The 27,311-nt window shown below is 44.8% G+C and overlaps 1 protein-coding gene across 1 annotated transcript in view; it reads left to right on the forward strand.

The window, feature by feature from the left end:
• PNPLA7 (patatin like domain 7, lysophospholipase) overlaps positions 1–27,311 on the forward strand; it is a gene marked incomplete at both ends in the record, with an annotated part of 115,029 nt that overhangs the window by 52,821 nt on the left and 34,897 nt on the right. Inside the window, 6 exons of the mRNA XM_079544898.1 lie at positions 5,705–5,765; positions 7,886–8,035; positions 15,465–15,528; positions 16,158–16,326; positions 17,402–17,584; positions 17,967–18,085. Of these exons, the coding sequence (XP_079401024.1) occupies positions 5,705–5,765; positions 7,886–8,035; positions 15,465–15,528; positions 16,158–16,326; positions 17,402–17,584; positions 17,967–18,085 (746 nt within the window). The remainder of the gene's footprint in view (positions 1–5,704; positions 5,766–7,885; positions 8,036–15,464; positions 15,529–16,157; positions 16,327–17,401; positions 17,585–17,966; positions 18,086–27,311) is intronic.

The following is a 27,311-nucleotide window of genomic DNA, read 5'->3' on the forward strand; positions in this document are numbered from 1 at the left end:
AATGTTTAAACTGAAAGCGGTCTGTCTGTCGGTTGCCTGTTTTGAAGGCTTAACTTTTAAATATACTTCATATATTTCTCAACTTCAAAGTCAGAAGAAAATACACGGCTCTGCTGTGAGCAATTTTATTCACTGTGAGGATGCAGTTCTTTTGGGTGTGGATGATGTTAGAGGATCCACTGGAGAGAATCAGAGTAGACTTGGAATGGAAACCACCCTCAGATTTGTAGGGCTCTGTGGCGGATGGTTGTATGGGATCCAAGCTGTGCATCAGGCTGGCTGCCTCAGCCAAGGCTGGCTTCCCAAAGCAGCAGCCTGCAGGCAGACAAGAAGACACCATTGACAAAGGATAGGACTGTCTCTTGGCTTTCTTGCAAAGGTTTTTTGTGCCTTAAGTGTACAAAACAACATATGGTTGAACCTGATCCTTAGTTTAGATGTTTTTTTCAAGTCTTTCAGCAATCACAAAATAAAATATTAATAAGTGGTGGAAGAGTTTGACTCAATCTGTGGTGCTGTGGTTGGTCTGCCTTTTGTGCTATGAGGAACATCACACTTTGTGATGCTCCACCCCACCTCCTTCACCATCGTGGGGTGAGGATGTGCCCATGCAGATGTAGGAGAGGCAGGAGGTTACAGTGAAGGGATGTGTGTCCCATCATAGAAAGCCAAAACTGGACAGATCCAACAAAGTGCAGTTTCTCTTCAGTACCCAGGATATTGAATTATTGGTCTGCCTTGAAAATGGTGAGTTTGTTGCTCCTTGAGGTGCTGGAACATTTGCTCTGTGAATGCAGGCTCTCATGCTGGAGAGTCCTGGTGATGTCACATCTGGTGTGCAGCTGGTTGGGGTCCTGCACGGCGTGGGGCAGAGCTGATGAGTGGGTCATTTCATTTTGTTTTTTCTTCTTGTGTGTTGTCCTTGTGACTGAGGTAGTGTGATGCTCTCTGTAGAGGCACGTTGCCACGTTTTGGATTTAGGAGAAAAGCTGCATTAACAGCATACTGATGTTTTAGTTGCTGCTGAGGAGTGTTTACTGTAAGTCAAGGACTTTTGGCTTCTCACAGTGTCCTGGGGGTGCACAGGGTGCTGGGAGGGCACAGAACCAGGACAGCTGACCCAGTCTGCCCAAGGGGATGTCCCAGACCTTATGGGGTCATGCTCAGCAATAAAACTGGGGGGGCTGCTGCTCGCAAACTGACTGGGAATGGGTCAGTGGGTGGTAACTGCACTGGCTTTATCCCATGGGCTTTATCCTTTTCTGACGGGGCTGTGAGCTGTGTGGTGCCGAGCTGCCTGCTGGGTTAAACCACAGCACACACCTCCTAACTGAGGTGAATTTGTACTACTACCCTGCCTTTTAAACCAGTCAGCTGTGGCTGTATTATTCTGTGTATTCAGAAGCAGGGTATTGGTGCAGATTTTGTGACATCTTTGTGATTTTTCTAGATTGGTGTAGTGGAAAGTGAGCTGAGACTGGACAGATGTTTGATACTGTCGCTTGCTATTAACAGACAGTTTGTCAGGCAATCTGTGCAGCTCACAGAAAGAAAATACTTTCCTATGGACACTTATTTACAATGAAATTTGCATTAAAATCACATTCACAAGGGCTTAATGCAAAGCAGATCTAGAGTTCCACCATTTAATAGGAAGAAAAGCTTCAACCAGACTCTAGCTTTGGAAGGTGAGGGACAGCAGGATGAAATATTTCAGGGTATTATAGTAAATAGGGCACTGCAGGGTAACAGCAGCTATTCAAGTGTGGGAATTGCCTTAGTGTGAAGCAGGAAGCTCAGGAGAATACCTGACACCTCAGGTGGATGGGGTGCCTGCACCACTGTTGTGTTGGAATCCTGCCTGGCCCCATGGCTGAATGAGATTTGTGTAGAAGCTGAAGTGACTCATCTGAAGGTCAGAGAACACACTCCCCTTGGGAATGGGAAGTTCAGTCCCTGCCCTGCAATGCAGAGGCTGCAGGTCTTTTCTGTAATTCAACATTAGTTAAGCAGAGGGGAAAATTAATGGCTTGCCACAACCTTTGTACCAAGTGCAGAAACAGACATTCAGTGCGAGGCAGTGGGGGCTGCTGAGTGGGTCTTCCTCAGGATGGAGCTGTGTCAGGAGCAGCAAGCACACCTCTGGGTGGCCGAGGTGGTAAGTGGCAATGTGAAAGTTAGGAGACAGTGAAATGGTGCTGAGAGAAGTGCCAGCGCCATTTGAGGAAGAGAAATCCCAGTCCCTGTAGATGGCCAAGGGCAGGCTGGACGGAGCTCTGAGCACTGATGGAGCTGTAGGTGTCCCTGTGCATTGCAGGGAGTGGAACCTTTCAAGGTCCCTTCCAACTCAAATGATTCTGTGAAACACTCCTTATTTTGACCTGCACGGAAGAGTTCTGATGAGTTCACCTGGGAAGGTAAGGGAGTGGGAGAGGGAAGAGAGCTTTCTCCTTTGCAAAGTTTGTCCCACCTGAGTGCCCTGCTGGGGACAAGTTTTGTGAATCTACAGATTCTGCAGGAGGAGGGGAGATCTCAGGGCTTTTGGAGAATAGCACTGATGTACCTGGAATCCCGAGCAGCTTTTGAAATTGAGTATTTCTCTATTTTCTAGCCCCATAAAGTAAGCTTTCTTCCTTCTGGCCTCTTGCATGAACTCTGGAGTGTGAGTTTCTTTGCTTCTGAGTTCTTTTTGGCTATTGACGTGGCGCTGTGCAATGTGCAGGGCAGCTCCTTGGCCCTGGACCCTCAGCTTCCTTGAGAGGCCCTATAGGTGCCTACATGACCCTGCTGGCAAAGCCTGGCAAATGTGAACTTGGAGTCATTTTACAGCTTGAAATGGTGGCACTGTGACTAGGAGGGCATTATTCTATGCAAGGATGAGTTCAATCTGCAGCATGGTGATTTCATCTGTGTAGACCTATCCATGCCTGGGCTTACAACTGAAGTGCCTAATTGAAGTCTCTGCTCATTACTGGTTTGAGTGATTAACTGCAATTACCTGATCAGGATTTACTCGCTGCAAGCATAGTTTATAATCAGGTAAATTCAACTTCCTCACAAACTGAACCATGCTTGCCCCTTTCCATAGTGTGAGGGATCGAAAAGTTGCATTTACTTTGCAGGCAATTAATTATTGTAGCCTCATTTGGAAATGTCGTGTTGTTCTTAGATAAACTGCACTCTATCTGGCTGCCTTTTTTTGCAGTGCAGATTTCTCTTCAAACCCAAGTCAAACCTTAAATCCAAACGGAGTGCTTCTGTGCCAGCAGATTGGGCTGCAGCTGTGTCTGTGGGAGCAGCGCATGTCTTTGAGGTGCTAGCAGAGACTGAAATCCAGGGCTGAACACACCAGGCACCTCTGTCTGTGCTGCAAAGGCTGTCTGGCCCCAGGAATGGGGCTGCAGTGGGAATGAGACCATATTGCATAGCTGGTTCCCAGCAGCACTGTGACATTTCCTGCTTTCTCTCCTCTACTTCCCCTTGCTACCGTTTCCAAGTGTTCTTCCTTCAAAATGCACCAAAACAGGTAAGGCAGGGATTTCTGCTCCCAGCTCCCTGCCTGTGCCCAGTTAGCTGGCATTCTCCTGCTGGTGCCTCTGGCAGGTGGGTGTTCCCTGGCACATTTGCAGTCGTGTGTTTCCCTGATATCCCTTCCTAACCCAGGGGCTCGCTTCTGCTCCCCTCCCAAAGCTGAAGCAGCCCATTCGTGCCACCCAGGTCCTTTCCTGCCCCCATGTCCCATGTCACTCGGCCAAGGATGCCTTTTGGCCTGGAGCTGTTGGGAAACCTTGAGGGATGGGTGGCTTTGGCTTTCTTTTCCTTTTTTTGCCTGTGGATTTTGAATTCTGATTTGGTGAGAGCTGCTCTGGCTGCTCTGCAGAGCCTTGGCTTTAGGTCAGTCACTGAAGCCTGGATCTATTGTTGGTGAGGTTTGATTTATAATGCCTCAAACTGATGGACAAACGTTTGTTAAGGGAAAAACGTTGCCTTTTTTACTTCTATGTGAAAGAAAACATATAGTATAGGTAATAGAGAACTCCAAGGAAATTTCAGGCCAGTTCTTAGCTACCATCTCAAATTGATGTTCCTTAGACGTTGCCATGACTGCGACAGAGTGACTCATCCTGTTATGGTGAGCAATTTGCTTGTCTTACAAAGTCACCGGGGAAATAATTTTCCCATATCTATATGTACCAAGGCTGCAAGGCTTGCTTTTGCAAACAAGACAAATAATATTTCCTGGTACTACAAGCAGCCGGCTGGAAAATGAGACCAGTAGGTTCTATTCTTAGTTCTGTCATTAACCTTGGACATTTTCTTTAACTTCACTGGAGCTCTCCTTCACTGTCTGTAAAGAGGAAAAAGTTCTGAATACAGGAGTTGGTTTTAGAACATAATTAAAACTCTGACGTTTAAAGTCATCCAGAAGAGTAAAATGTTGTTCAATAGTACTTCCAAAAGGACTGAAGTCGCAGTGTGTGCTGCAGGTTGGCAGGTGTGAGAGATGGGGGTGGCGATGCTCCCAAGAAATCTGTGTTTATATATCAAAGCTGCGAGGTCTCTCATCCTGTGTCAGCCTCGTTTTAAGTAGCATACATGGAATGATTCAGGCGGGAAGCTGAGCTGTCACAGTGCTTGCAGCATCTGGCATTTGAGGGGTGCATCCTGCAGTGCTTGCTCCTTGGGAGCAGTGTGTCTCTTGGGCTGAGATCTGGGGTTGCCATTTGCTGCTGCCCGTTATTTTGGAGATGCTTTGTGATTTCTGTGGGCTTTCTGTTGTGTTTTCTGTTTTGCTTTTTGATGCCCTGCTGGGGATCTGACTTTGGATTGTTTGCCTGAGAATGCCTAATGATGACTCTGATTCTGAATGCATTTAAGTATCTCATTTCTTATTTGGTAAAACATGTGTGGAGGTCTTTCAGAATAAACAATGCATTTTTCAACTCTGCCACTGATTGATATTGCAATTATTAGTCTTCTACTGTACAAATGATTGGGAAATATTGATTATAGGTACTGGAGATGAGCTTAGAACCTTTGCTTGGCTGTGAGAATAGTGGTTTCTATCAGCAAAAGTCCTTCTCAGGGTGACTGAGGGGGGAGAGAAAAGTCTGTCAGCTCAAAGGGACCAAACGTGATTTGAGGGGCTGGTGTGGAAATGCCCTGATAAGTATTTTGCTCTGATTCTTTGTGGTTCCAGTGTGTGTTTGTCCCCTTAATGCAAGACATCTGAAACTGTTTACTGTGAGTTGACTAATTGCCACAGGGCAGGTGGAAGCAGGACTGCATGGGGAATTGGAGCCTGAGCTGCTTACAGCAGGTGGAATTGTACAGCAGGCACCAACAGAGCGACTCTGGTAGGGTACAGGCACGCTGCAGAAAGAAAGCAGAGCTGGAAATGGAGTTTCCCCTAATTAATTGGATTTTTTTTCCCTTCTGTTCCCAGTGTAAGTTAAATCATGGCTGCTTCGTTTTGCTTTTATTATTTTTTTCCCTAGGTGAAACAAGACAGAAGTGATGAAATGATAAAATGACCAGACACCATAAACCAGGAAAGAAGGAATGGCTACAAAACTGTACCTCCTTATTGTTCAACCAGAGATAACATTTTACAGAACTCAGAAGTGTCCATTTAATTGCACTGTTTTGAGTATATTCTGCCTGACCGTTTGTTTCTTTTCTTCCTCTTGTCTCCCACTGCTAGGTTGTGACTAGACTTATTCACTTGCTGGGCGGGAAGATCCTTGGCAGCCTTCAGCAGGGAGGTAAGAGTCATTGCTGGACTCCTCCCATCCATTCTGGTGCTTCCTTGGAACTGGAACTACATCATTAAATTCAGAAAAAGAAAGTACTTGACAGGAGGACTTGTCCCTAAATGTTTTTGCTGTTGGTTGTCACAAGTGAATGTTTAGTTTGCTATATGTAAGTACACCATTTTTTTGGTGGGGAGAAGTGGTTGTGTAAGGATAGGAGTGGATGGAAAACTACTGCTGTGTACATGCAGTGATGTTTCCATGAAATCTCTTGCTAAAGAACTGCTCCAAGGGATCATTAACTCCCTGATAGACCTGAGTCTGATAGTCATGCTGAGTGGCATCTGCGTACTGACTGACTTATCTTGTCTGTATTTGCATTATCTTAATGAATTGTCTGGAAGCAAATGGTTCATTATGCATTGGTTGGTAAGCTTTATGTATGTGGCAGAGGCAAACCAAAGTGTATTTACTAATTGAAGTGAGTAGGAGGAAGTTTCCTGTAGTTGGTTGTTCTTGAGCAGCTTTTAACAGAAAACAAACGTGTGTTAATCACTGATTGCGTTGTGGGGCTCTTTGCTGTTGAGGTTTTTTGATTGATTTTAGTAGAACAATTCTCTACTATTTCTGGTATTGCTGTTTTCGATATTCCAAGGTGACTGGAATTGAAGCTGTCACCTTGCAGGTTTTGAAGCCATTTTGGGGAATGAATTTCCAAGTCCATTCTTTTGGTGCTCTGTGGACACCATCAGTTTTGTGTGCATCTCTGGCAGTAATTGTTAATCTCTTGTGCATGCTGAAATGCCTTTGTGGCCTAGGGCAGAGTTTGCACTGCTTGGGAAATGGGACAATATGTGCTCTGGAGAAGATGGAAGGAAAATTAGTGGTAGGCAATAATAGGAGCAGGATCAGAGAACAGCCATTGAAGTTCTGAGGAGAGAAGGACCGATGGAGATGAAAGAGTGGAGCAGTGATATGTAACTTGTTTGAACCTACAAATACCTTCTTGAAGATCACCTAAAAGAGAAAGCAACTATTTAATGTTCTGTGGAGAGCTATTTTAGAAGACTTGAATATCTCCAGTGCTGAATATATTTGCAAAAAAGGTTTATCTGGCATTTCTTTGTGTCCTACAGTGTACTATTGATCTTGCATATGCACTTTAAATGAGTTTTCATATCAATTACAGTATATCATGTGCATGGCAGAGAATGGCACGTGGTGGAACTTTGCAGGGTAAAATAAGAGGAGCCAGTTGCTAAATCTTAACTAAGATGGCATTGATTTTATTGTATGCTTACTGTTGAGTTGGCAGGTGCTAGCAGCAAAGATTGTTTAAGAGGGTTATAGAGGAAATAAATGGTATAAAACTGAAAAGAACTGCTTGTAGAACACACCTACCGTTCTTTTCCTGAGCTGAACTATCTGGGAAGATCTTTGTTACGTGCATCAAATACTTCTGTCAAAAAATGCTTTTCTCTGCCCATAGCCTCTCTGTGCTGCTCAGTCTATTGCAGTATATTAGAGATGCTTCCACAGTTGCTTTGCATCTTTTTTTGAGGTTCCACGTTTTATTTTAATATTCATGCACTCCTGTCTGTAAAGATTCACATTTTCCCATCTTGGGAAGGAGTGAAAATAGATGTAGATGCATGTTTCCTGCAGAAACTTTGTTGAAAATGTGTATTTATTTCCATGATCAGGAATACCATAAGAAGTGGGTATTTATTTTGGATATATTTGGACACCGACAACAAAACCGGGCTTTTGCTATTTGAGATAATTCCCCTGGAGCGGCAGGCAGGTGTCTCAGTGTTGTGGCTGTGCGTGGTGCCCTTTGTTCTTTTTCTTAACAGGTCAAGTAAAGGCACACTGCATTTCACCTGTTCCTATCACTCAGATACCTTTAAATTTGCTCAGCTTTCACCCACATCCTGTGTCATCTGCTGATAATGACAGAAATCCATTTTTTTTTTCCCCTGTTGTGCACAATGCAGAATCTTTCCTTTTGTGTGAAAAGGAGGATGTTGTGTTTAACTTGGGTGAAGCCATTCAGTGATAGTTCCTTACTGCCTCCGGGTGACAAAGGATGTGGCTTTCTTGCTTCTGTTGTCTTTTTTCTTTTCCAACAGGCCATCCTTTTGGATTGCACAGCTCCAGCAGCAAGTGGGATGCCGGAAATCCTGCCAGCAATCTCTCCACAATAGCAATTATGCCAGTGTCTGAAGAGGTGCCACTTACTGCTTTCACTCTGGAACTCAAGCATGCTCTCAATGCTGTGGGTAAGAAGCGTTTGTGTGTCATGGGAAATAAATGCCTCTTGTCTTTTCAGAGAAGTATAGCCAGGTACCTGGCAATCAGCAGTAGATTCATGCTTCATTTGGAGGGGAAGCCACATAGCAATGCTCCAGATGAGAACTTCCTAATCTCTTTCTGCTTCTGACTCACCTTCCTTCCTTATCATGTTTTCCTAACATATATTGGAAAATACTGTGGCCTCGGTTACTCAGAAAGATCTGATCTGTGAGACCTGCTGGTTTCCTGAGACTGCAGGTACTTCAGCAGATGAGAGCCCGCACCGTCCTGCTCCTGCAGAGCCTGTTTGAGAGTTCATTGTTTTTTTTTCTCTCAACTGTGAGCCTCTTCCAGACTTTCTTAGTTGTACAGTTTGATCCCACGAAGGATTTCTCTTACAACTTTCTGTTGTTAGCTAGGCAGTAAGTGGCAAACATAAGACTGGATAGAGAAGGCTTGCACAGGAGATCCAGGTTGGCATTGGAATTCTGAACTGTCCTCAATCGTGCCTTCCTACACTAGCTTACTTCATCCTGTTTGTTGCCAACTTGTCTGTCTTGTGCTCACAAAACCATGTATTCAGTTCACAGTTGAGTCATTAATTGCTGAAGTTGGCTCCGTTGGTGAAGTTGGCTGCACAAGTTCCAGTTGCTCACAAAGCCATGTACCTCATTCACCGTTCAGATCGTGCTCCACTATAGTTTGATATTTCCTGAACATCCTTTTTTCATTCTTATATGCTATCATAGATCTCAAGTAAATCTCCTGCAGTTCTTTGAATTGAAACTCAGCTGTCTCAGAGCATTTTGGAAAGTACAGGTTATATGATGCTTGATCTATAACCACTTATTTTTCTTGGTCTTAATTGAGGGTATCTGGCACTTAGGGGAGTTGGCTCTTACTATTCTGTTTTAAAACCTTCTAGATGAGCAGGCAGAGGAAAATGTGGTTGGTGTTTGAGCTCCTTCACCTTCAGAAATACAAATTTGTATGCATTTGTTGTGTTACAGTAAGCACTAATCTGTGGGTGTTTGAAGATTCCTTTTATTCTGGGGAGGCAAAAAGAAAGTTCATAACAAAACAAAGATTTCAGCCATGCTGTATTGCTAATGGGGACTTAGAATGGATTGTTGCCAGCTTGTTTTGATGGGCGACAGCACCGGGAGCCCGTAAATAAAGCAAACCAAGATTAAGTATTTAAAGGACTGTTCAGCATAAAAATAACCCTTGGAGTTGAAAGCAACTAGAACGTAACAAACGGGGGGTTTTGTTTGGATCACTCGGCCTTTTCTTGTGCACCCTTCATTTTTATTTTCTGCATCTAAACTGACGTCTGTGTAGTACTTGGCAGCTATAGATAGGATACAACCTTGGCATCTGAAGTTCTTGCCAAGACGGAGCAGACGGCTGCAGTGGGAAGAGGAAAGTGTTGTGTGAAAACACAGCTAGCCATATGGTCCCACACACAGCTGGCAGACCCAGCTCTCCAGCCTTGATAGCCCCGATTCCTCGGGTCAGCCTGGTGTTTGCTCAGCCCACGACTCTTAGAAACAGTGGTTAACCTTCTGCCAATGGTTTGTTGTGTGTTTGTATACGGTGTAGCTCTGAGGTCTTTTTTTTTTTAATGCAGGCTGTATTCTATTTATTTTTATTTTTTAGCAGCGTTTTCTCTCTTTTTTTTCCTGTGCTTTCTGCTGTAAGTTGTTTGAGTGCCCTGTACTGATGCGTGACAAAATGGTCTGAACAAGCTCAGTCAGTGCTGTGAAGCAAAATTTCAGTTTGCTTTTGGGTTTTCGTGACTGTGCACCTGATGAGTTAGACCTCTGTCCATTTTACACATGAGGAACTCAAACACTATGGAGAGATTTGGATTAGGTCCTTAGTGATCAACTATTGTATTGGAACCCATCTTTGTCAGTGCTTACCTGCTTCTGAGGTGTTATTTAATGTGCTTGAGAAGGCTTAACTGAAATCTTTCTCTTTGAAATGTCAGTTTGAGTGAATATGTTCCTAATTCTGGAAATTAGAGGTTGCTCTGTGTATTTCATCACACATTTTCATCAGCACTTGTTGCTTATTCTCTTGTTTTCTCTTGGAACTTGTTAGTAAGCTGTAAACTGAGATGTTTAAGGTTCGATTCTTGTTATTTCAAGGCCAGACCAATGAAACATGTTCCAGGGCAGTATAGACTAGCCTTGGTGTAGGAACTTGTGTGGGGCTAAAGCAGCTGGTTTTCAGTTTTCTACTGCAACTTAATATTTTTTTTATAACATTCCTTAGTCTTCCCATAATATTAATTTAGATGGGTGTTGTAGTGATGTCCTTGCTGCAGGTTGGAGAAAAGAGAACAGGAGTTAGAATAAATGCAGTAATTCTGAAATGACTGCCGGAACCATAATGAGCTCTCATTGCAGGAGGTGGGAACTTCTGGGGGAAGACCTTCATCCTGGGCCTGTCTGTAGGTTGGGTTGGAACAAAACCTACAAAATGAGATTGGGGGATGCTTTCCTTTCCTTGGGACTGCCATTAGAAGGCTGTTTGCAGTGCATTTTTATTTTGGTTTATGACTGCTTTCATCTTATTAGAGGAGTCTAATAGTAATCACAAAAAGAGCATCTCAGTCTGGGAGAATGAACGTTAGTAATTAACAGCATGAGTTAATTTATACTGTCCACAAGAATGGAAAAACAAAGTAGAAATTAATTCACCGATAATAAGGCTTATTACAGTATTCACAGATATTAGGATTTATAGGTTTGTTACTTGAATCTATTATGTGGATTTAATATTTCAATTTGTAGTGGAACCAAGTGATGTCCTGTCCAGGCTGGGCTTGGTTGGTCTTTTGACTGTAGGCATTGCTTTGTTTCTGTATTATTTGGCAGCAGACAGTCAAATAAGCTTATCCCTTTGGTTGGTGTCTGTGTTCTTCCTGCTGACCCCATCAACTGGCAAAACAGGAGTGAAGCAGTTACCTGGTGCCTGATGGCAGTAAGTCAGTGTGAACCCGTCTTCATCTTGAGAAAACTATGATGGTAAAACATGATCATAATATCATAGAATGGCTGAGATTGGAAGGGACCTTAAAGATCATTGAGCTCCAACCCCTGCTGTGGGCAGGGAATGATCTGAGCACTGAAAAGAGGGCAGAGGAGTCCTGCAGAGCGCAGCAAACCTGGGGCCGCTCGCTGCTTCCTCACTGTTTGCTTTTATGCTGCAGTGTCAGAGCCCTTCCTCTGAACCTCAGTCTTTGGGTCTCCAGAGAAAGAGAATGCAGAATAGCAAACCTGCAGAGAGCTGGGATAGAATTTTCCGCTTCAGAACTAGAGTGAATTAAAAGTGAGCAAGTTCTTTGTTTTGTCTTTTTGCTGCGCAGTTGCGAGTTGGATCAACCATGCCAATGAATTCTGGTCAGAAAACCTTTGGTTTTCTTTGATATTTTTTTTTTCCCCCCTAAATTCTTGCAGAGCAGAGAGCAGCTCTTGTCAAAAAAAAAAAAAAAAAAAAGCTCTTCTAGAACATTGAGGTTTGAACAAATGGATTTGCCTAGCTATTTTTCATTTGTAACTGAGAGCAGTGGTACTGCATAACTGATGTGCAAATGGCTGTGCAAATTGTGGCTTTTTGTGGAAGCCCCTCTGATCGTATGAAAATTCCAGACTAAGTAGAGAGGAAGGTTTCAAATCCAGCATACACTTCTCTCCTCTTGCTTATAGCCCTTAACTAAGCTTGCTTTCAGTTCCTAATTATGTATAATGCATTGGAAATCTCACTGAAATACCTTTGCTAATAATTTATTGGACTTTTTAATGCATTATTCTACCAGCATTTTCCTTCTTTATGCACAAATTAGATTTCAAGGTTAAGTTTCTAATGTGTTGAGATGAATGTGGTGCCTGGAACCAGCACAGGATGGTACTCTTTGCTGGGCAGAGTCTTCTGACACTGAGACATCAGCCTCCTTTTTCAAGTCTTTGTCTTTGGCACACAACTTTGTAGACTTTTCTTAAGTTCAGTAGAAGTTCTGATTTGATGAAGTCCAGGCAAGCAAGCTTGCTGTGATTGAACTTCTTCCTTAGTGCGTGTGGTTCTTGGCTGTGTCTTTCTGTACCTTGTGTTTTTATCCAGGTTGAGGTGGATTTGCAACCATGCATAAGCATCAGCGATCACCTCCTTCATGTTTCCCTATTTCAGTACTTCATGTTTGATTCAACTGAGGTGTGTGATTTCAGGATTATATTAGATATAGAACTAGGGCATCTGATTTGCCACTCCTTCGTATCTTGGGAAGTGCTGCTACATGGAAAACATTACGAAAGTGAGTACCATGTTTATCTTTAGAAAAAAGGGAAAAGGTTTGCATCTCTTATGTAATGCTTGTCTTCTTACTGGGCCATAACATGAGACTGGGAGCCTCGCTGAAGTGCTGTCTCAGCCCTGCCTTATTCTTAAAAGATGCAATGAGCCAGACCTCTGATATTTCCCTATGCTTTGTTCTTCTCACTCCTCTTTCACGGACTTGTAGTTCTGTCCTGAAAACAGATGACTTTGGAGTACCAATTTAGATGCTCTGTGAGGTTTCTCAGTGAATCATGATCATCTGTGCCTGGGGGTGAGACTCCTGCCATGCTGTGTTTTCTCACCTGAAGCACAGAAGAGCCAGGATTCAGACTCCCACTGAGTCTGCTGAAAGATAAGTCTCTGGGGAACCTTCAAAAGTTACCACCTCTGGCTTGGAAATTCATGAGCTGCAAATTGCTGGGGGCTTGGAGAATGGCATTAAGCTTTCCCTGCTCTAATACTCATGCCCAGGAATCTGTTGTTGGTCGCAGTCAGACAGTAGTGGGCTAGATAAATATTGAATGTTACCTCATATCACCTTTCCTGTGCTCTTACCTTTGAGCTGTTAATCCTATGTCTAATCCTTCTGAAAGAGAAGACAGTGGAGGATGGAGGGGTGTTGCTGTTCCACCAGGTGCCTGGGGGCTGCTGTAGGTGTGGAGAGAGCATCATGTTATCACCTGGTGATGTGCACTGGCAATGCTGTAACACATTGACTGGGACATTCCTGCCTTACCAGCAAGGCTGTGTGAAGGGTGTATACTTGAGAAGCATTTTCATTACTTGGTTATTCTCAGCACTTTAGTCTAAATAACACTTGGTCATACTGTTTTATGTGCTTGAGAACACATATGTTGGTGTTCTTGATCACGTTGATGGAAGGTTATTTAATGGTTGACTAATTGGGAGCTTGCTAGAAATTGGAAGCGTAGAGCAGATGGCTGCTGCTTCTGAAGCAAAACAGAGCTGTTTGAGTTGGAAGCATCGCTGAGTCGTGTGCTGGTTGTGATTGATGGCCTGTGTGCCCTGTCCTCCAGGGGCAGGCACTGGGAGGCTCCTGCAGTGTGTCCATACGCAGGTGTTGGGCTATGGGCTGAGTGCAGGCAGCCCCTGTCCCAGATGCGCCAGGAGGGTGCCTGGGTGTGATTTCTGAAGAAATGCTCCTCCTCGAGGCTCTGCGGATGCGTTGCCCCCACTCGAGCAGTGTCTGTGGGTGAGGTAGCCATTGCCTTACTAATGCAAAGCTGCCTCCCAGCTCTACAGAGCCTCCTTTGTGCCGTGAATCAGAGGCGTTGGGGGCTGCGTCACTGTGTTTAATGCGTCCCCTTGGGGCAGGTGCTCTGCTGCATCAGGTTGGTGTGGTGGGCTCTGAGCTCCTCTGCCGCTCTGAGATCCCAGCAGGCAGGCACAGGGGGTTCACAGCAGATGTAATATGGAGCACTCACTGCTCTCCTTGTCATCAGTCTCTCATTGGACATTTTTACTGCGTTCCTCAGCTCATTTTACATTCCTGCTAGTCTTTGCCTGCTAAACTTTCACCACCATCATAAAACTTTTTAGGTCGCATTTGTTGGAAGAATAACTGGTCTACATATCATTTCTGTTTTGCTGAGAGCTTTGGCACATTAATGAGCACAAATGACAACTAAGGTGTTGAATGCTTTTCCAAAATTTGCCTGCCCTTTCTCCCTTACAGTGGGGGAATGAAGTTCAACTCCAGACCTCCCAACTTCTGTGCTTTTCTACCAGCTTTTGCTTCCTATGTCAGTGGTCTTCACTTGTGGTGTGTTCTTGTGTATTTTAAAAAAAGAGCAAATGTTATTTGGATGTTTGGAAATAAAAGATTAAAAATCCAAAATTGAGTGGTGGTTTGTTTTTTGTTTTTTTTTTGGTCAGATCTGGCACTGAGCTGTGCTAAAACAGAGTGAAGGCTGGGCAGGAAGGAGCTGAGCATTACGAGAGATGCAGGCTGATGCTGAAGGTTGGGGTGGGCAGCTCCAGATACTGCGCTTGTGCTTTTTCTTTTTGAGCATCTAAGTGAGGAATTCTGATACTTTGCCATCTTGTTCACTCCTGTTTTCTTGATTTTTACTGCATACATTATGCCATGCTGCCTCGTTACTGCCTGGAGGGGCTACACATGATTACATGATTAATACTACATGATTAGCATGATACACATGCTGTGTTTTTTCATATATGATTTTCTGTGAATTTCTCAATAAGAGAAATATGAGGTTAATCCTTTGTTTTTCTCAGGCTTGCTTTTTTTTTCTTTTTTTTTTTTTCTTTTTTTTTTTTCTTTTTTTTTTCTCTTTTTTTTTTTTTGTATTTAGCTGCAACTATTTAGCAACTTCCACCAATGAAATGGAATCACTAATAAAGAAAAAAATAGATGAAAGTGCCTGTAAGAAGCTGATCTTCTTTGTGTACTGAAATTCATCTCAGGCATAATGCTGTTGCCAGATGTGCATATGTTTAGCTGTAGTAGAAGTAGTGTGGATCAGGCTCAGCCCTATGGATTTGGATTTCTCTTTAGAAAAAGACTAGAGGATTGGAAGTATGGCATATTGAATAGGAATATTGAAATAGCATATTGAATACTACTAGAGTGCCTTAGTTTTCATCTGAGGAGCTGCTTTACTACGGGGTGAACAAATTTATGTATATCAGTATGCCAGTGAGTCAGCTTCGTTCTTTGAAACCAGATTCCTGAGGTTTTCTGTGGTTTGAAAAGGTGTGTGATACCCTAAATGTTGTGTTTGTGGCGTTGAAATACAGCTGAAGTAGAAGCCCTCATTCTGTGTGGCATTGAAAAATGCATTAAAAGAGCTTGTAGGTCAGGGCCAATGCATGAATACAGCTCTGGGAATGTGGGAAATGGAGGATGTTATTGTAGTTTAGTGTAAAAATCTTCATGCCAGCTCTTCTGTGGCAACTCTCAGTGCACTTATCCATCAGGATCGTTAAAGAAAAAAGCTGTGTTTGTTATAGAGATATAGCTACATTTTCCCAATACAGTTTGTCAGCAGCTGAATGGAAGAAATTCATGTATGAACCATTCTGTTCTTTCAGGTCCTGCCTTGCTGCTTACAAGTGACAACATCAAACAGCGGCTGGGTTCTGCTGCTCTGGATAGGTACTGTATGATGTGTGGGGAAATGCAGAAAGGTACCATGCAAATACACAGTGTTTGGGAACAAAACCTTCTGTTTTAACATACAGTATACCTTTCTGATCAAGGTGTTTGAGACAATGATGTTTCAAGAGCCTTTAGTTCAAATGTGGGTTATTTTTTAATTTTTCCCCATAGTTACTTTCTCACTTGTGCCATCAGGCAAGCTGAGTTAGCCTAAGGGAGGTGAGGCACTGGCACAGGCTGCCCAAGGAGGCTGTGGATGCCCCATCCCTGCAGGCATTCAAGGCCAGGCTGGATGTGGCTCTGGACAGCCTGGGCTGCTGGTTGGGAGTTGGAACTGATGAGCATTGTGGTTCTTTTCAACCCAGGCCATGCTGTGATTCTATGTCATGGAAGCCTTACTGAAACACTGCATCCTCTTTTCTCTATGTGCATATTAAATGCTATAAATGATGACGAAATCAACATGCATGAGCCTGGAAATGAAGGCAGGGAGGGAATGTTAAGAAATAGACTGAGCAAGCGAGAGATGCAAGGTTCTGATGCTCTTCAGATGCTGTGCTTGGCGTGCAGGACTTCACTCTGGCAGGAGCTGTGGTATGAAAGAAGTTTGCTTTCTCTGTCCCCAGTATCCATGAGTACCGACTGACGAGCTGGCTGGGCCAGCAGGAGGATATCCACCGCATCGTCCTCTACCAGGCAGACAGCAGCCTTACTCCATGGACTCAACGCTGCATCAGGCAGGCTGACTGCATCTTGATAGTAGGGCTGGGAGACCAGGAGCCCACTGTTGGAGAGGTGTGGAACAGCTTCTTTCCGTGGTTGCAGTGTTAGGAGTCAAGAGCGAAAGAAATGTTGTTTCACACAAGTGAATTTCTGGGGATTTAATACCCAGTGATGCATATATAATGGATTTCTTGGGAATATTTCATTACAAGTAGACGAATTAAATGAGAATTTTCTGAAACGACAAGCTTTAAAAGTATTTCCAGCAGAGTTCCAAAGAATCATTTTGGTCAACGGTAAATCAAAACCAAATCGCACTGAAGCAATATGGCATTCATGTTTCTGTCCAGAATTTCTCTGCAGAATCTCCAGATAAGGAGATAAAATCTTTGGTACATTTAATGGTGCATGTGTAGGGAAAGCTATTTGTGAGTTGTGTTTTATTTCATTACAGACTGTAAGCCATTTTTTTCCTTACCACCTATTTTTATCCTTAATATTTAATTGCTAAAGCTTGTTGATCAGGCACAAATTCTACAGGAACTGGAGGGGAAAAAATAGGACTATTAAGATTGTGAAGTGCTGAGTCTGACCTCCAAAGAGCCTGGGTCTGTTCCCATCTGCAGAGTTCCTTTGTGTCTGGTGTTGGTTCTTTGTCAGCATGGGGGAGGCAGGAAGCACAGTAATGGGAACTCACCATCAGATGTCTGAAACAAGAAGTAAGAAGGGCAAAGAGAAAAAAATGGTCTGATTGGATGTTTAAAAAAAAACAACAAAGCATACTGAAAGCTTTCAGGCTCAGGTATGACTTGAGAAGCAATTTCATTCTGTGTGAACAGCATGCACCTGTGCTGTGCTTTTAATGGAGTGTGTTCTAGATAAAAATCACTGTTTTACATTCAGATTTAAATCCTTGTCCAATTTTAGAGTTCTCTTTGCCACATAAGCCCACAGCTATCAGCGTGGTTGACTAAATCCATCTTGTTTGAGGTTCCCACTGTGCACAGCAATCTGCACATTCAGATCAGGTCAGGCATGTATTTGCACGTGCATGTATGTATTCCAAAATAGAACATCTCATTAAGTTAATAACGGAGCAGCATGTTCCTGATGCCTCCATTCCTTTGGTGTATGTAATTTCCTCTAGCTGGAGAGGATGCTGGAGAACACAGCGGTCCGAGCCCAGAAGCAGCTGATTCTGCTCCATAAGGAGGATGGACCTCTCCCATCCCGAACTGTGGAATGGCTCAATATGAGGAGCTGGTGTTCTGCACATCTTCATATCCACTGCCCACGAAGAGTGTTTTCCAAAAGAAGCTTGCCAAAGCTGGTGAGAGACTTGATTTGGTGCTTGAGCTGCAGTAGTTGTAATCCGTGTTTCAAACGTTCTCTGACACGGTGTTGTTACAGGATGCTCTTATTTGCAGCTGAGTGTTACATTGCTGCTGTTCCCTTAAATCTGGCTTTCCATGTTTGTCAGTACTTTTAAATCTTTGATCAAGAAAATATCTTTACAGAAAATGCTGCACTACTGTGAAATTCTTCCATCTTCAGCAAAATTATGGGAGATGCAGTTGATTATTAGGCTTGTTTAAATAGTTTACAACCCCCTTTTTTTTTTTTTTTTTTTTTTTGTATGTTCTTAACACGGGCTGTAAGACCTTCTTTTAGAATGGCTTTTAGAACAATCATTGCATTCCTCCCTTCTGCAGATAGAGATGTATGAGCGTGTGTTCCAGAAGCCACCTGACCGCCACTCGGACTTCTCTCGCCTGGCTCGTGTTCTGACTGGAAATGCCATTGCTCTGGTCCTAGGAGGTGGGGGAGCCAGGTAGGTCCCAGAATGTTCTCTGGTGTCTCCTGCCAGAGATCCCAGCCTGCTGCTGTGTGTCCTGTGGTGTGTCCCGGGCACGTGGATGCATTGCTGTAGAGTCCTGGAGCACCACTGTTGCGGAGCTGTGATTAGAACAGAACAACAGGCATCCTATGAAATCTGCACTGTTCTGTAAATAACATTCTGGAGAGAGGCTGAGGAGCTGCTGCTTTTATGCAAACATAACTGGGTGGATTTTTGTTTGGATTTTTGTGGATTTTGTGAATTTCTGTGAGGCCCCATCTGCAGTGCTGTGTCCAGGTCTGGAACCCCCAGTACAAGAAGGACAGGGAGCTGTTGGAGAGGGTCCAGAGGAGCCACAAAGATGAGCAGGGGGCCCTATGAAGACAGGCTGAGGGAGCTGGGCTTGTTCAGCATGGTGAAAAGAAGGCTGCGGGGTGACCTCAGTGCAGCCTGCAGTATCTAAAGGGAGCCTACAAACAGGAGGGGAATCAACTCTTTGAAAGGGGAGATAACAGCAGGACAAGGGGAAATGGTTTGACGTTGAGGGAGGGAAGATTGAGGTTGGATGTCAGGGGGAAGTTCTTTATGGAGAGAGTTAAGAGGAGCTGGAACAGCTGCCCAGAGAGGCTGTGATGCCCCGTCCATCCCTGGAGGTGTTCAAGGCCAGGCTGGATGGGGCCCTGGGCAGCCTGGGCTGCTGTGAGATGTGGAGGTTGGTGGCCCTGCGTGTGGAGGGGGGTTGGAGCTTTGTGATCCTTGAGGTCCCTTCCAACCCTGGCCATTCTGTGATTCTGTGATCCAGGTAGGAATGTGAGGGTTTGGTACTGTTTGTTATGAGCCCTCATACGCTGGGCTTAATGCTGGGAGATGATGAGGGTAAATGTGACCTTTCTTATGTTGGCCTGCACTGTGGATTTTTCCCAATGGATTCTTGCATTGCAGTGTGGCTGTCGAGATTTCCAAGGCCCTCAAAACTTTTCAAAGTTTAGACAGCCAGAGGAATTAAATTCTCTGAGGAGAGAATGTTCTCTGCTTTAGAATGACGTGACACCCCAGGTACCTGTATGCTTCTCACAGCCCTGCCTCCCAGAACGTGTGTGTGTCTGCAGACACAAGGCTGGGGCATGTGCTGAACACTCCTATTAGGATTCCAACTGAGTTACAAGCGAGCTTTGGAAATGCACTATTACCAATGTTCTTCTTTGGAATTCCCTTCAACTTCGAAACTTTTCTGTTGAGGAAGATGTAGAATTTAGTATTCAAGGGCACCAACTTGGTTATCTTCATCAACATGTTCTTGCCCTCCTTTAAAGCAGTGCTTTGAAATGCCACTCTCAAATAGAAATATGAATATACAGGTTACATATTGTCTGTTGGTTCAGATTCATGGAAATAGCACATTTTTGTCTTGGGACCACCATGTGCTTTGGGGAGGGAATATTCCCTGTAAGTGAAGGTTAGAACTCCTTTGTGACAGCTTGTTCTGATTAGTCACTCGATGCTGAGACAGCCAGTGCTTTGCTTTGGCTGTTTCTTCGACTGTCTGTAAAGAAGCCTTTATCCTGGCTGCTTTCTCAGTTTCTTCACCTAAGATGATTTCAGTATTTCGTTTCTGAGATAAACACTATCTTGTGGAGGCACAAAATAAAGCAGAAGAAGGGAGCTTGTATTTAATTTGTGTGTCTCAGGAGATTTCTTATCAACTGATATAAAACACTTGGTTTCTTGTGGGTTTTTTTGGTTGTGTTGCTTTGTTTTGTTACTAGCTGAGATCTTTCTTTACTGAAGCCTATGCTGTGCTAAAATACATGTACTTGTATATTTCTGGCAGCACGTTTTGCTTATTCCATTCCTTTCTTCCATCTGTAAATACTGCTGTAGTTTTTGCCAAACTAATTTTTTTTTTTGTTCTGCTGCTTAATTTGCAAGCTACCACCTGCTGGTTTTCAAGAGCAGAGGTAAGAAAGAGCAGGCTTGTTAGAGCTGTTTGTTGGTCCTGTGTTGTCGTCTTCCCCAGATCTGAAGCGCTGCACAGCTGCTGTGTTTAGCTTTGCTGGATGCAGTCACCCATTCAACAACGTCCTCATGTCTCATCAGCCATTAATGCAGCCATCTCTGCATCTGTGCAGGGTGGAAGACTCTAAGAGAATAAAATGGCAGATAGTGGGTAAATATGAGGCTTCCTTCTTTCTCTAAAATCTTTTTTTTTACATTTCATGGCCCAAAGTGCTTTTTCTGAGAGCTCATGCTGGTGGCACATGGATGGTGGGAGCATTGTGTTTTTCAGCAGGAAGGTACTTGCGTGCTATTTCTGTAGCTAGATTGTCATCAAAATTGTGATTGGATGAAACATTCTGATTTTTTTTTTTGTTTTGTTTAATTTGCTTTCCAAGTGAGAGCACAGTCCAGACTCTTGGGAAAAGATAGAGTTATTCTGAGCTCTGTACAAATCTGCCTTTGAAAGCTTTGCAGGCCAAAGTTCTTAGATCGCCTTCTCTACTGACAAGAAAGCTACAAGAGGTTGTGCATTGGGTACTGGAAATCATCCTGTGCTTAAGGCCAGCTGAGTGGCCAGCATGATGAGTGGCTGCCAGGCTCTGGCTGCTCAGTGTGGCCTTTGGTAGCACTCTGCATGGAGTAACCTGCACTGCTCTGGAAGCACGAGTCAGACTGGGCTCAGAAACGGCACGGGGCGCCAGCTGAGCTGTGAGAGGTGCTGTGCCCTGTGGCTCCAGTCATATCAATTATTTATTGTTATTTCTGGAATGTTTGTCTGTATCCCAATGATAGTCAGTTTGGGAGGTTTTACCAGAGCAGCTTCCTAGTCATTATCTTTAGTTTGTCATGACAAAAGGCGCGTAGGAACTGAGGGTTTTCTTTCTCTTGTGAAGTTAAAAATACAACAAATCAAAGTGATACAGTTCTGAAATGATAGTGTTTTGCTATAGTCAAGTGCTAACTTAATTTCAGTTAGAATCGCCAAGGAGTTTGGGGGAAGGAAAAGAGATTTGAGTTTAGGGAAATAATACCTTTGAAATGTAGTTGGGAGAATAATGACACAGCAAACCCTGCAATAAAGGCACGAACCTCCCATACGTCATTGTCGTGAACTTGAGCCGTCCCACACACAGCCCACCCTTCCTTTGGTTTTCCATAGTTGTCTTAGCAGAGCTGTTGGAAAACTGAAATTTACGGGCAGTAAATACTTAATAGAGAAGGATCTGAGAGTCCCCGGGGCTGTGGAGAAAAACAATTGGTCGTGATGTTGCAGAAGGCTGACTGACACTGCGCTGTGATGACAAGCCTTGTTGTTGATTATAATGTCATTCTTGTAGGAGTTAATTTGCTCCAATGCGCCGATTCTGCATAGACACATTAGGAAAATACAAAGCATTCGACGCTTCTGTTTGGATAGCTTGATGAGTGCTGTACCATACAAACACAGTGTGCATCAGAGATGCTGCAAGCACTTTCTTGCCTTTTCTGGGTGCTGTGCCTGAAGTGATGAGCTGCATGTCGTGCTGGGTGCTGCTGCCTTCCCCTGCCTGCGCACGTGCAGCCCGTGTCCCGCTGCTGTCCCAGCTCCACAGTGCTCCGCTTCTCCATTCCTCCCAGCCCTTTCCTTCAAGAAGGGAATGGCAGCCTCCCCTGTGAGCTGCTGCTCTGCTGCTGAAGGTGTGTCTAGGTATTTATTTCATCAAGACATCTCTTCTCTTTTCCCCACTCAGTTTTCTCCCCAGAGCAAGAAAGATGCAGAGCTCTTAGATGGGTCCAGAGGAGGCCATTAAGATGATCAGAGGGCTGGAGCTCCTCTCCTATGAGGAAAGGTTGAGGGAACTGGGCCTGCTGAGCTTGGAGAAGAGGAGGCTGCAGGGAGACCTCATGGTGGCCTTCCAGTACTTGAAGGGAGCTTATGAACAGGAGGGGGAACGACTGTTTGTGAGGGTGGATGGTGATGGGACAAGGGGAATGGTTTTAAAGTGAGACAGGGGAGGTTGAGGTTGGATATTAGGAGGAAGTTTTTGAGCCAGAGGATGGTGAGGCACTGGCACAGGTTGCCCAAGGAGGCTGTGGATGCCCCATCCCTGCAGGCATTCAAGGCCAGGCTGGATGTGGCTCTGGGCAGCCTGGGCTGCTGGTTGGGGACCTGCACACAGCAGGGGGTTGAAATGAGATGATCATTGTGGTCCTTTGCAATCCAGGCCGTTCTAGGATTGTATTATGTGATTCTATGATTTTGCCTCTGTTCTTGAGAAGGTAGATTTCCCCTCCCTTTCCCCCCCCCCCCCACTGCTTGCTCTCGTCAGCTCTTAGGGTTTGACTAATTGCTGCCTTTTCATTTTGGGCAGTTGGCCTACTTAATCAATTTCTTTCTGCCTTCTTTATTTTCAGCGCTGGTCCTCTGGAAAAGGAGGATAAAAGCAGCCCAGGAGAAACATATTATGCCTTCCTTGTTATGGACTTGCTTGTGTCTGAACCTGCTTCTTCCTCATCTGCTTCTCTGTGTCCCCAAGGCACTGAGTGCCCAGACCCCGTGCTTTTGGAGGCTGGGTGCTGCCTGGTGTCTGCTTGGTGCTGAGCCTTGTTTGGGTCTCTGTGCTCCATAGAGTTGGGTTTGTCTTCTGATTCAGGGACTTTAGCCAGTTATCCAAAGCCAGAGAGAGTGCCCGAGTGGCAAATCTCATCGTCCTTTTGCTCTGAGGAAACCACATTTTCCTTCTGTACCCTCAGTGCCTGATTCCAAGATCCCAGACTCTACGAAGAATAAAATCAGAAGGCTTTACTCTCTCTGCATTCCTCATGTTTGGCTGCAATTCTGATTCACTCAGAACTGTGCAAGCCCTTTAGCAACAGGGATCTGCTGCTCAGAGAGGCTATGATGCCCCGTCCATCCCTGGAGGTGTTCAAGGCCAGGTTGGATGGGGCCCTGGGCAGCCTGGGCTGCTATGAAATGTGGAGGTTGGTGGCCCTGCATGTGGCAGGGGGTTGGAGCTTCGTGATCCTTGAGGTCCCTTCCAACCCTGGCTATTCTGTGATTCTGTGGACTGCTGTGTTTTGCTCCATAGCCCACAAAAGCAGATAGAAGTGTTGTCAGTTAGTTCCCAAGCTTGGTGGGCCTTGCTGGGCATAATAGAAGGCTTCTGAGTGCAAAGCAGTGGTGGAGCTGTTAGGTACATCCCAGCCTTCAGGATGTGCTGAAATGTCTGCTGTGATGGGGGAAGCCTGGAGTTGGAGGTGATGTATGTATAGTGAAGTGCAGTCCTTAGGGTTGGGTGGTGTGCTTACAAAATGCAGACAGCACTCAGTGACTTCTTCAACCTGGTGCAGGCGATGGCAGCAGTGTGGTTATTAATGACGTTCAGTTTCAGATGGGAACAGAGTCTCCAGGGGAGACTGCATCAAGTTTTATGGCGCAGGTGCTTTGGATGCAGTTCCAGCAGTTAAGGAAGATTAATTCTTATTCCTCAGCTAAGGCTGATGATAGGAGGCTCCTTAGTGTGGGGTCAGTGGAAGGAATATGTGTGTGGAAATTCTTTAATACCAGCACTGCAGAGTGCAGCACTGGAAGTGGAGATGTGAGCTCACGAGATTGATGTCTGTGCCTCAGGTAGAAGGCAGGAGCTGGAGTTGTCTTTTTGAAGAGTCCTTCCTGACCACGAGCACCCAGATGGTGAATGTGTGCCTGGGGAGTGATGGGAGGCAGAGGGGAAGGATTTACTGCCTGAGTTCAGAAGCTGTCTCCAGAGATGTGTGCTGAAAACACAGAGAGCACAGAGGGTGCTTTCCTCTATGGGATCCTAACATGTTCAATGTAGTGGTTACAGAGGGACAAAGGAAAATCCCCCAGGCGTTTCCTTGGCTCCCAGCATTCCTCATATGCATCAGAATACAGGAAGTACTTTTCAGAGCCTTTGCTGGGTTCAAAACTTTACAGAAATGGAGACTAGAGGAGCATCCCTGGGTATGAAGCACACAGGGATTGAAGGAACCCGAATGTTCTGATATTATCATGTCCTCCTGTTGCAGAATAGAAGTACTGTTCATCTTAACTTGATTAATAATGTCTCCTCCAAGCTTCCATTCCTATCTAGGTCCCCTCATCCTTTCTCTTTTCTTTGTTAGTCTATAAGCATGTTTCCTGTTCAGACATACCCAAGCCCGGAGATTAACGTGTTCTTTGCATCCTTTCATCCTGCTATCATTCCTGCTTGTTTGCCTTATATCTGCTTTTCTTTTCCTCTCCCAGGATTCAATTGCAACTCCTCTCTCAAAGGAGCTATTAAAAAAAGAAAGAGGGAAAGAAGAAATACTTTGCCAACTGCTGCTCCCATGCTGGGCCATGTCCTTATTTGTCATCAACAGGCACTGCTCAGCTTTGGAGTAATTCCCCCTGGATCACGCAGTGTGCTTTGGGACTGCACTGCCTTTTGCAAAGAGATTATTGATGTCAGTGCTTGGGGTTGCACTCAGTGCTTTCTAACTGCAGGCATGCCCTGCATTTGTCATCCATTAAACAGTTTTTAGAATTCACAGTAAACAGAGGGCCAACAGCTTGAGAAATATATAAAAATGCTATTCCCACTGTTGGAAATATTAAAATAATATATCCTGATGAAAAGAATTGTTCTGAACGAGCTATGAAACAAAATTGCTGATGATAAAATCATCCGTTCTTCATTCTGACCTTGGTTAGGATGACTCCAAAAAGCACCAACAGCATCTGGTGCTCACGGTGCTGTGAATTACTGCAGCCATGGAGGGCAGTCGCTGCAGCATGGAACAGGGATTTGCTCTGCTTTGCTCAGCTCCTGACCCAGGTTAGGCCTGGGCAAATTCCTGAAGTGCTTGTGGTGTGCTGTAAAACAAGGCTGCTGCATCCCAGCTTCAGCATCAGCACAGGTCAACCTCTATAAAATGCTCTGGAGTATTTGTAGAAGATTAAACCGTTATCACTATGAAATCTGGGGGGCTTTAAAAGGGTGTTCTGCTCCCTGAATGTGCATTTAGCAGTGAGCTGAATGTGTCTGGGGAATTTGCTTGAAACCTGACATCCAACCCAATTATTATGATTAACTTAACTCTCTATTCCAGTGGTTTAGGAGCAACCAGGCTGTTGGTAATCCTGTGTGTGATGTCTGCTTACAGAGCCAAAGTCCATGTGTTCCCCAGGGCTGCTGAGGTTTGAGGGCACCCTTGCCTGGTTTGGCTGCAAGAAGCCCAAGAGTCCCCAGGAAATCCATTGTGGTGCCACTGCTAAATGAAACTGAAATATAAAAGAGCTCTGAAAAATGCTTCCCTTCTTTTAAATCAAGGAATGAAACTGAGGTATTTGCAGCCTTTTCAGTCTGTTAGCGACCAGTAATGATTATGAAGCAAGATTTCCATGGTAGAAAAGTGTCAGAATGATCTGAAAGAGGCTGACTGTGCTTCATGTCAGGAAAAGAGCTGAATGCTTGAGATATCCTTCCCCTAGTTCCCTTTCTTCAAAGTAATCCCTTTGTATACTGAGCCCAACCTCAGCCTTCTGGTATTTGCAAGGGCAGGAAGTAAGAGACTCCGGGTTAATCCCCACGGCCTGTGCATTTGTCAGCACGCAGCTCCTGCTCTCCTTCAGGCACAGCCAGCTCACTGCCACGGGGTGCGTTTGGTGGAAGGGAAGCTCTCTGATAACCTGCAGTATGTTTGCGTGCTCCTAGCTAGATGTCTGTATCTCAGAGCTGTGATTCTTCTTTATCGTATCCCTCTTTCAAGCTCAGATAGATGGCTGGGGCTTTAGAGCCCGTCAGTGCTGGAGGAGTGGCCTTGCGCCCTGTGTTTGTACTCCTGCGGTGTGCAGAGGATCCGTTGCCACATCCGAGTGAGCCAGACCAAAACATGAAGAGCAGATTCCGGTGTCAGCCGTGCGGTGAGGTGCCCGGATTCCCAGAGTTGTTCAAAGAGCAGATGTGGTTCCAGGGGGATGGCTGCGAGCTGAAATAGCAGTGAGGAATTTCAAGTCTTCATCCTTAAAGATAAAATTACACCTGGGTGTTCTGTTGGTGCTATTTCCTACAGTCTGATGGGGGATGATAAGGAGTCTAGGGTCTTCCTTGGAAACAAAGATGATAACTTACATTTGGATTCCTAATTTGACTCTGACCCAGATCAGCCCTGGAGTGCATTGTTTGAACAAACAAAGCCCAACTCCTAAAAATAAAGCAGTGAGATGAGTATTTGCCTTAGCTAAGAAAATCTCATGAGATGTGGTCATGAACTGAAGGCTTCAGGTCTTCTGTTTGCAGATGCTTGTGTAATGAACTGCGGAGTGATTGCTCCTGAGAGGCTCTGCTTCAGTCTCTTTAGGGATGATGCATCTCGTGCATTGCCAAGTGCATCGTTCTGAAATTCTGTCTGAAGTTTGATCTGAAGTTAGTGTACAGGGGGGAGCAAGGTTGGGAGCAGAAGAAATTGGAATTTCACCATGAGGAGGTGGTTGCAAAAGCTTCCCGTGGGGCAGCTGCTGCAAGGGATTGTGTGGGGATGAGGACCAGGTAATGAGACTTATTTCCCTCGAGTCAGCTTAGAAGTGGGACTTCATTCTTAAATGTTATCCTCAATGGAAACTTCCTGGGAAGCATGTGAGGAGCTCAACGGGAGTGCAGTGCTGTGGTTTCTGTCACCGCTTTGAGCTGAAAGCACTGTGATTCTGCAGGCAAGTGCTTGATGCTGGGCAGCCTGATGGTTGGGGAAGCTAGGACATAGTGCTGCTGGAAAGGTCAACTCATGCTTAGATTGCCAAGCCCTGTTTGTTTGTGGTGTTGCAGTGCAGAAGATTAAAGGGGCCGTATTGGAGGTGGTGCTCCTCCACCATGCAGAAGACTTGCTTTGTTTCTCAGACTGGAGTGGAAGCCCTGTGAGACCTGAGCTGCTTGCTCTCCTGTCTGTACCTGCAGTGCAGGTCGGGGCAGCGCGATCACTTCTGCAGCTTCACCACAGTCGTGCTCAGAAAAATGAGAGTTCTGCGTGCTTGTGGAACTGTTACGTGTTGTTGGTGAGAAGGAATATTGGTGCACCATCTCTGTTAAGAACTGATTGTAATTTCTTCAGCTCCCTGACCTGAGCGTGGAGAACAGCTTGTATTCCTACAGACAGCGTGCTCTGAAATGTCCTGCTGCCTTTGTCAGTGGGTTGTATCTAATGGGAGCTCTGGCAGCAGACACAGAGCAGGCACATCACTGCT

Source organism: Tetrao urogallus, assembly GCF_951394365.1.
Source record: "Tetrao urogallus genome assembly, chromosome: 19".
Taxonomy (NCBI): domain Eukaryota; kingdom Metazoa; phylum Chordata; class Aves; order Galliformes; family Phasianidae; genus Tetrao; species Tetrao urogallus.